Genomic DNA, 9968 nt, shown 5'->3' with positions numbered 1-9968 from the left:
AAGTCGTGGAATGGAAACAGCACGTAAAGGAGTTCCCCCATGTAACATTTTGTGTGGCCACTATATCTATACTACTTTTTTTTGGTTTTGTTACTTAAAAAGAAAAAATACCAGTCACTTGCCTGAGCTGTCAGAGCCTGTTTAACAACATTTTTGAGATATTATCTGGCATTTTTTCATAATTTCTCTTAAGTGAGATAAAAATGGTAAGAAAACTTCGACATTTTCAAAAATATTTCTCCCTATCTATTGTCCGAATGCTTCATATTGTGGCCAAAATCCTGGTTTGGCTTTTATATGTACTCTCGCGAGATGTCATTTGCTGCTGCGTTTTCTACCGGAAAGCACCGTGAGACGTTAAGTGGAGGGCGCCTTGGCTAAGGTAAGCGACACCAAAATCATTGCTAGTATTAATACACTCGTTTGTTGAGCATTTAGGGACATATTGTCGTGTGTGTTAGCCTCTCTGTGTTTGTTCTGTTGACCCATGGTGTGGACCGGCGGCACTTATCAGGCAGCAGGGTGCTCGCTGAGGTGATGAGGAGGATGTATGAATAGGGTGGATCGGGATGGCGTTTACGCTCGTTTACCGTTACGTTGATTCAGTGTTGAAAGCCAAGCTAAGCTGATACAACAGTGTATAGAATCATCAGACGTGTAATGTTGAATATGTTACTGTGGAGCTCAGATTGAGATGTAACAGTTATCACAAGTGGAAGGATGTGTTGGGCCGGTGTTAACGGCTAATAATGGCTGTAACGTTGCTTACCGTAGTCTCACCGGCTAACATAACCTGAGTCACTCGGAGCTGAATACTACAGTAAGGTAATCACGGTGGCTCTTCACTTGGAAAAAAACACAAATCATTTTAAGGGCCTGTAAGTCCCGTTATAGGAGGATGAGAAGGAGGATGGGATCCAGTTTCCCAGCAAAGTGTTGCTCCTCTTCAGCACCATGGACAGCCTCACATCTACTAACCTCTTAAAGTATTTTATCTTCTACAAGTTATCATATTTAGCTTGTTTGTTGCTCCACTACTAACTTGTTGTTCAGTGTTCCAAACTGAATTAGTCAGACGTATATAATCCCCACTGAAGCCGAGATTTCCTCTGTTATCCATGTCATATGTATAAAGTAGAAAAATATGACTTTTTCCAGATTGGAAAATCTAGAGGCCCTTTGTTGACTAGCATGCACACACCTTGTTAACTTGGTTTTGTTGCCAATTTCATGTTGTTTTTAGGAATCTCAACTTTTTTAGCTTGTTATAATTGGGTATATTTGGATTTCTTTCTAGAAAACATTGATTGCTATATTAATTTATATTTCAGTGTCTTGAGATAAAGCTTGCTCTTCTATGACAATAGGATACTTGTCCAACATGTTAGTAAACAAACACTGGGCATGTCTTTCTTGGCCAGACCACAATGTTTTTATGCTGCTGTTGCCACCATTCATGAAAAAAGTAGAGCCTATTTATAAGTTAATCTTGAATTGTTTCAAATATGGGAACTAGAAGATGCTCTGCAACTTCTGGTGTGCAGATTTACCTGCTGTTATCTATGGGATGTTCCTATCCAGCACCCACTATTTCAGGATCTGGAAATGCATGCCACCACCACCTTTGCTTCATGGAAATCTAAAGGAAGTAATTAAATTATTAAGGCTGACATCCTCCAGTGGGTTGGTTGAGCCCTCCTTCTACCAAAGTCTCATTGGTCAGTTACATTTTGCTATCATTCAAAAAGAAGCTTAATGCTTTATTGGTGGAGTTGGGAGGAGACCTGGTATGGTATATTTGCGAGTGTAACAGTGTTAAAAAGATTGAGTGGGAAGGAAACTAAAAAGCTATTTCAATTAGTGGATTGTTGTATTCATCAATAGCCCTCAGACCTCAAAGCACATTCCTCTACATGACTAATTGGTATCATAACAAAAAGTTTTGCAGGATGGGAACATACAAATTATAGATAAGATAAAACAAAGAGGGATGGGGGTCAGCTTTGCTCATAGCAGTTGTCACATGTCAGAGACATTAGATAAACTATCAGTGTAGTTTTGAAGATTTTAAAACATTGATAACCTAAAGTGCTGTTGGTGGTGTTTATACTAACTTATGACTAATAAAGAGCAATCAATTAGTTTATGATGATGTAATTTCAGTTCACCCCAGCCCTTAAAATGATCCTGCTTTTATGAGAAATTTTAATTTATCAAATGTTGATGCATACCCAAGAAATGTATAATTGAAGTAAAACTAATCACGTTTTAGAGAACAAATATCCATCTGTGTGCCATTAATCCCAAAGAGGTGAACATTTAGAAAACAATTACTTTGAATGTCAGATCACAGCTTTGTTTTTTTCACATGCATTTATCAACTTGTTTGCTTATTAGCACACAAAAAAGTAGACTATAAATCACAAGTCTCGTTCAAGGAATTTGAATGGTCTGCAGTCCTGAAAAGCATGTAAAACAGGATCATACCATTGGTATGAGATCATGGTGAACATGTACATTTTATGTTGTACAAAAACAATCAGCTCTCTGTAGATCTAATGTTTATGATGTTCTTCTCCACTTTACAAAGAGTGCTTTTCTTTTTTAACAAACTGAAATTCTCCCTCACAGCTACCCCCAAAATACTCCTGGAGACACAGCAGTTCACTGCTAAATTGTGACAAGTTGTTGAAAGCACTTTGAGTAGTTGGAAAGACTAGAAAAGTGCTTTATTAGTGAAATTCCATTTATAATTAATAAGAGGATCACACTTCTGAGCTACAGGAACAGCACCTTCTCCTGTCCCTGTTTTAATCCAGGTGGCTTTGTGGAGGAGTTAAACTGAGTATGTTCAAGCTGTGCCTGGTAATGTAGGACATTTTGAATTTGCTCTGAGGGCTTGGCAGTCTTGTTGTTGCAGGCTACCATTTGAAGGGAAAAGTGAACGGGTTCAGAACAGATTGTGCTGCAGCCTGAAGTCATGGCACTGACAGGCAGCTCTGTCATGATGACTGAGGGCAATTAGCAGGATCTGCACCTGTCTGTTTGCTGTGTGTAAAGAAGTGAGGTTTTCTGGCATGATGGTGTGTTACTTAAGAAGGTGAGATGAAGGATATTCTCTGTTTTATATCAGTGGAGCCTTGCAGACTGCTGAGCTTACACACAATCATCTCTTTGCTTCACTGTATGAATAACAGTGATGTAACGCTTTGGGATTGACCCAATTATCAATGATGCAATATTACTGATTCAACGGATGAATGTGAGTCATATTGAGTCAGTTTTTGATGTAAATGTATCAATAATCTGAACTGAGATGTAACTTGTGAATTAGACCTTTGCTTAATGATTTAAAGAAACTTCTTTCATGTCCCATCACCCTGCATCCTTGCAGTTCAGGTAACCACTAAATGTTTTTTTTCTTCTTCTTCTTTGTTCTGTCTCCTCCCAGATATTCTTCAGTTATCCACCCTTTCTTGAGGATTGAGACTTGACAAAAAGGCCTCTAGTATCAAGTTTATAACCACACAGTTAAGTTTAAGAGTCTCATCTGAACCATGGGGAACATTTTTGGGAATTTGCTGAAAAGCCTCATAGGGAAAAAGGAGATGAGGATCCTGATGGTGGGGCTTGATGCTGCGGGAAAAACAACAATCCTTTACAAGCTAAAACTGGGGGAAATCGTTACAACAATCCCGACCATCGGTATGTAAAGCACTGTCAACATATCCTTTACTGCTATGTCATTTCCACCTCTCTTTATTTTATTTTCAACTGGTACAACCTGTCTCTTGTTTTTCAGGATTTAATGTTGAGACAGTGGAGTACAAGAACATCAGCTTCACAGTGTGGGACGTGGGTGGGCAAGACAAGATCCGCCCCCTCTGGAGACACTACTTTCAAAACACACAGGGTGAGCGGAGCTAAACAGAGGGTGAACCAGCATAAAAAGAAGGAGCACTTTCTTCCTCTTCTTCAAAAGACAAATGTTTACTATACATTCTCTCTCCTCTCTTTCAGGTCTAATCTTTGTGGTGGACAGTAATGACAGAGAGCGTGTGAACGAAGCGCGGGAGGAGTTGATGAGGATGCTGGCAGAGGATGAATTAAGAGATGCTGTCCTCCTTGTGTTTGCAAATAAACAGGCAAGAAACAGAAACTGCTGTTCATTTACACGTTTAGAAGACATAACAGAGTTCTAACTGAGGGTAAACAAGCAGATCTTAATATTTTAACAGAAAATAAAACTCTAACATTTAATGCAACAAAGCTTTTTGATTAATATGAACGGAAATGCATTAACCACATTTTCAATTATATTGACAACAGAGTACAAAGAAAAATATTTTCTTCAAGACTAAAACTTTTCCATCAAGAATAAAAAAATAAATTGTGTTTTTTTTTTCAGTTCAGATTTGATAAAGTTTGAGAGTTTAGGAATCAATTTTTGGGTTTTTTCCCGAGAGTTAGGCAGAAGTGTCTCATCCTTACACCAAATTTCTTCTCCTTTACCTGAGGCCATGTCAGGGTGGCACCAGTCTGAGTAAGTTTATCTGGATATAAAGAAAGCCCTCTGTAAACATTTTGTTTTCCTTAAGTTTATAGTAAACAGTAAAGGTGTTGGTGGATTGGTTTTGTTCCTTTAGGACAGTCAGGCAAACTGTTTCACAATACTCACGCTAAACTAGCTAAACTAGCTAAACTAGCTAAGCTATGTAATGCCATGCTTTATTAATTTTAGCGGTGAAAAATGTTCACTCGTCAGATCGGTCGGTGGTATCATTTTCATTCCTTACTTTGTGGAGAGACTATAATAAAAAAAGAGAATATTTCTAAATGCAAAGAGTCATTTCATGAAAGTTAGTTTAGTAAGCTTAGTTTATTTTATTGGATTATATGAAAGGTACCATGTACAACACAACAACTGAGCCAAAGTTAACTAAAAACAATGTGTACCATAAAAATAATGATAAAAGAAAACCGATTCACAAAAAGTACATCAGGTTGAGAGTTAGCAGGAGACAGGGGCATACATCATCCAAAAGGTTTTATTAAAAAAAACAGATTGGATTGAATTTTCAAGCTTCTATTTTCAAAAATGTCATTAATACCATCAGAGTAAAAAGAAAATCTTGACAAACATGTATGTTTAATATTAATTGACCTTTTTAACATAAAACAAGTTTAAAATAATAATACTTTTGAATGAATTTTTGAAGTGAGTAGGATTTGCTGTCAACCAGCGGTAAAATTGTAGATTGCAACAGACTGTTATTCATCCAAGCAGCAGAGGCTATTCTAGAGATTTACTTTGCTAATGTGACGAGAGCAGCACCATTTCACATTAAGAAAGACCGAACCAGATACTTATGATTATTTAAAGGACTGTCCTCTCTTCTCACTGACCTCTCCTTTCTTTGACAGGACTTGCCGAATGCCATGAATGCTGCAGAGATCACAGACAAGCTGGGCTTACACTCCCTGCGTCACCGTAACTGGTACATCCAGGCCACCTGTGCCACCAGTGGTGACGGCCTCTATGAGGGTTTAGATTGGCTGGCCAATCAACTCAAGAACAAGAAATGAGAACAAAAACTGGAATAAGCAGTCACACCTGTCCATTTTTTTATTTTTTCATTTTATTTTTATTTTTTTATTTTTTTATTTTATTTTATTTTATTTTTTTGGGGGGTGGGGGTGGTGGTGGTGGTACAGGGTATAATTGAAGGGTAAAGTGCAAGATTTGGGGTTTGGGATGGGGAGTCTTTCATTTTCAGTCAGTTGAAGTTCTAAATAATTTTCAGCGCTTATTGAAAACAGATCTATTTCATATCTTATCACTTACACACACACAAACACACACACACACACACACACTAATGCACACTAACTGTAAGCAATCACAGCAGGCACTTGCTTTTCCTGTGTCCACCTCTTGTCCTTAGGTGAAATGTACTGTATGTTAGTCTCTAGGTGCTGTTCCAAGTCACACGTGACTCCCCTGAGTCAGCACCAAAGTCCTGTAAGACTTAATGTCGAGGTTTAGTCACATGTCAGTCTGTTCTGTGTTAGTTGCACTTCCTGTTCTTTCCCCTTTTCTTGGGTGTAACAGAGCCATGTTTAAGAACAATCACAGCTGGCAGATTCATGTTTACAATATTTGCTTTAACCGTGCGCCTCCCTTTTTGTTTTCTGAGCAATACTGATGCACTTTGATCCTCATATACATGCTGTTAGTGTGTGCTGCAGTGTTGTCTGTATTAATTATATACGACCCCCTGAAACAAGAATTTCCTTTATGTCACACATCCTCATATCTGTCTCATTTTGTAAATCTGATATCTGTGGCATGTGTACTCCATACACAGTATTTTAAAACAAATAACGTTTTTCTGATTGCCTGAGTTGCATGCTTGACTTTGCTGACATAACGGTGTACTTTCCATCTTTGAAACAAATACAAGCCATACCTTCCAATTTCTGCAGCACCAATAGACATTACTGCATTATTGCCTGATTTTTATGTAAAAGACTAATCGATCAACACGACACACATGACTTAGCCACCTGCTGCCTTCATGTCTGAGTGTCCATCCCCTTGAGTTCCCAGAGTGCATCAGGTTGCTCTTGCTTTTGTTTTTGTTTCAGAGTTTCATATCTGGTGGGTGATTCTGTTTCCTCTGTGTTCCTGAATATGAATGTTGTTTTTGGATGTCTTTATGGCTGTGATAATTATTTGACCTTTATTTCGGCGGTGTGTTGACAGAATCATGTGAAAGAAAGTAGGTTCATTCATCAGCACATCCACGACTCACTCCTGAACAGCAGATGAGTTACTGAGTGACCACTGATACCAGCAGAATCCACACACCCCTGTCGATAAAACTATTTCTTCGTGCCATACTTGAGTGCTTATGCTCGTATACCAGTGACAGTTCGACAAACTGTAAGTTCACTCCTCAAAGTTCATATTCAGAATCTATTGTATGTTAAATCATGAGTTTGATCGTTTGGGTTATGTGGCCTTATATCTAGTGATGACTTCAATGTTTTTGTTCTCTAATTATGAGTCACATATATTTATCTATAAAGAATGATTTACAGATTTATTTCTCTATGCCCTCTTGAGGCGGGCTTTGCACCACAGTTCAGGGTGTTTTAGGCAAATGTTCTGTCCTTTTGTTTTGCCAGTTTACTTGATTCAAAGTTGGTGGTAGATTTTTTTGTTTTCTTTGAGTGTAAAGAAACTATAGTGTAGGCTGTGTGTGATAAAAATGATAAACCGTGCAAAGAAAAAATAAATACATTAAAGTACTTCTGATGATTCATTCTGTACCGTTATAGTTACACCAGTAGATATAAAGCTGATGATACCTTGTTTTTGTGCTGAATGCCAGGAGACATCTGTATGTGATGTAAGACAACAAACAAAACCCAGCTGTATTACAAATAAACTCATTTTCCGTATGATCCCTTTCATCAAGAGTGAGTGTTTTTTACTGAAGGATCTTTTTGCTTTCAACACGTGCACTCAAAGAAACAAAGATATTGTTATGACAAGCTCTCACCAGAGGAGGGCAGTCTTAAACAACCACAGCTGCCTTACCTGAGACTTGTGTCTGCATCTCCCAATGGATTACAGTAGTGTTCATTAAGTAATAAGTTTAAAATTAAATGTATATAAAAGATAAATTCCTTAAAAAAGAAATAGCCTGAATTCAAGCTTTTATCTTAACTTAGCTTTACGAGACACCAGACAACAAAGAGGTGAAGCTGGTGTAAACAAAAAAAGGGGTCAAAAGGTCATTTTCAGGGATAGTTTCTGAAGGGTGGAGGTTATTGTAGACTATAATTTAACATTTTTGTCAAAAAGAAGACAAGACAAAAAAGAGAAACATTTTAAATGTGCTAGGATATGGTGGAAGAACTGACTTGCCTTCTTTATTGGCCAATTGGGAACCAAACAAAAAAAACTTTCTGTTTAACATTTTATTGGCACTTTTGGATATACGGCAAGTATTGAATCACACCTCTTTGTTAGATGGACTAAATATAACTAAGTTTCTGGATTTTATGTAATTTTTTATTTATTTTTTAATCCAGACAACAAAATGTTTTAAGTAATATAAATTTTTTTGTTATTGATCTTGAAATTTGTAATATTTTTGTGATTAAATTGCAATCTCTGGCTTTGTTTTGTATTTTTACCACATTTGTTACATCAAATAAGTCCTCTACTTTCAGGCTTCCATAAATGTGTGTTTGTTAATGTCAGTACTTCATTTAAGTGTTGGTAAATCAGAAAGGCTTTTGCTATTCTGCTCCTGTGGCTGTTTGGTTCTGTTACAACTTCTAATGTCAATTGTTTTCTTAGCACTCTTCTGTTCTTCTTGCAGGTGGCTGTTTCTGAGGTGAGGAGGAAGAAAGAAATATTCTTGGAGTCACTTCCTGGTCGTGGTGAAATATTAACAATCTGTTTGGAACATCAAATTTCAAAGAACCCTCACCATAGATGACTCTCTCGGGTGAAGTGGGGGCTTTTCTGCCAGGTTTTAAATTCTATGTAATTGAACATGTCCAGATTGAGTAACTACATGTTTTTGAGACAGTGTTTGTGTGTTTGAGAGACAGACAGACTTGAGTTGCAGGCTGAGCCAGTTTCCACAGAGCTGTACTGCTGGCTCGTCCTCTCTTCCAGGCAGGTGATGTTTGCATGAAGTGTCAGAGACAAGAAGATGATGACAAGAAGATAAGTTTTCTGACCAAACCAGATGATCGTGTGAGCTCATGGTTAAGTGTTCTGCTGTGACACTTAACTGGAGCTTAAAAAACACTGGAAGAAATTTTGAACAACAACTTGACGTGTCAAGCAATGAACTCTAAGTACAGCAATTAAACCATGCAGTGATAGTGTGATAGAACAATAAAAATAAGTGACATATGCAAGGGGTCAAAGCCCAATCCTTACAGTGACCGATATACTCCCAAGGATCAAGAGCAATACTTATTTGGGTTTATTGAGTTTTTTTCAAGTGACTACATAAAAATGCTTCCTTTCTTAGTTAAAGAAACACAATTTTAATTCATTAAGAGGACACAAAGAACCACTGCTTCCTCCACCACAACATTTTAAGAATATCTTTAAAAAGGGAAAAAAAAAACTGCCTATGAAACAGTTTATCAAGAATGAAATTCTGTAAATCAACATTTAAGAAAAAATGACAGGAGCAGTCAGGTGTGCAGGATCTTTACATTTAAAAATGCGACCACATGCAGTTAAATTTCTATTATATGAGTGATGATTGCAGAATGAAACTGAACATTTAATGCAGCTTTACATACACTGCCCTTCAGGATTCTACACATAAAGAACTGGTGCAGGTCTGGAAAACAGGTTTAAAGAATCAGTGAACTGTTTCCTGAGCCTTGCACCTCACAGCATATGGCACATACTTTATTTTCTGCAACGGCACAGGTGTACACTTTTCTATCTTGACCCTGAAAAGTCAAGGAAAATTCTTCATGTCAAAGCTTTCTGGGCTTGTTGACAGCATTGTTGTGAAAGTTGTGTTGTGTAAAAGGACTTGTTGACTGATAATTGTGTAGACAGGTTCTGCCTTGGTTTCTATAAAGGACTGCAGTGACACTGCATGCACAACAACAAAAGCAACACACCTTTGTTGATATGACAAATAGTCCCTTTACTTTTACAAGTTAAAAACATTAAATCAGCCGATTTGACTTTTTTTAATTACTTTGTGTCATCTTCCCTTTATTCTGTGAAGCTCTTCAAAATGTATTTCTACTTTATATGTATATATTTTTGGTTATATTTTTGCTTCAATAAAATGCCTCCTTGCATTTGATACTTTTATTTTGAAGTAGGGGAGACTGGGTATAGTTGTAACACTTTTTTGCTTCAGCACCTCTAACTCTCTGAATTTTTGAGTCAGAGTTCTCAAACTTTA

General features: G+C 37.3%; 1 protein-coding gene across 1 annotated transcript; it reads left to right on the top strand.

The window, feature by feature from the left end:
- The first annotated feature begins 290 nt into the window (after window positions 1-290).
- LOC141793931 (ADP-ribosylation factor 3) lies at window positions 291-7470 on the top strand. Its single transcript, XM_074674812.1, has 5 exons — window positions 291-382; window positions 3452-3705; window positions 3803-3913; window positions 4021-4145; window positions 5425-7470. Exons 2-5 carry the CDS (start codon window positions 3558-3560, stop codon window positions 5584-5586), a joined length of 546 nt encoding a protein of 181 aa, XP_074530913.1. The 5' UTR covers window positions 291-382; window positions 3452-3557; the 3' UTR covers window positions 5587-7470.
- Window positions 7471-9968: the final 2498 nt, after the last annotated feature.

The sequence above is a fragment of the Halichoeres trimaculatus genome, unplaced genomic scaffold (genome assembly GCF_033239565.1).
Source record: "Halichoeres trimaculatus isolate MK-OKI-2021-1 unplaced genomic scaffold, fHalTri1.1 fHalTri1_scaffold_1, whole genome shotgun sequence".
Lineage (NCBI taxonomy): Eukaryota > Metazoa > Chordata > Actinopteri > Labriformes > Labridae > Halichoeres > Halichoeres trimaculatus.
Note: the sequence above shows the minus strand (reverse complement) of the source record. Positions and strands in the feature narration are given on the sequence as shown.

Bases quoted from the DNA above. Each gene is read 5' to 3' on its own strand.
- LOC141793931 (XM_074674812.1), top strand. From the start codon at position 3,558: ATGGGGAACATTTTTGGGAATTTGCTGAAAAGCCTCATAGGGAAAAAG. The intron at 3,914-4,020 runs GTGAGCGGAGCT...CCTCTCTTTCAG, and splicing joins CTACTTTCAAAACACACAGG to GTCTAATCTTTGTGGTGGAC. The intron at 4,146-5,424 runs GCAAGAAACAGA...TTTCTTTGACAG, and splicing joins TTGTGTTTGCAAATAAACAG to GACTTGCCGAATGCCATGAA.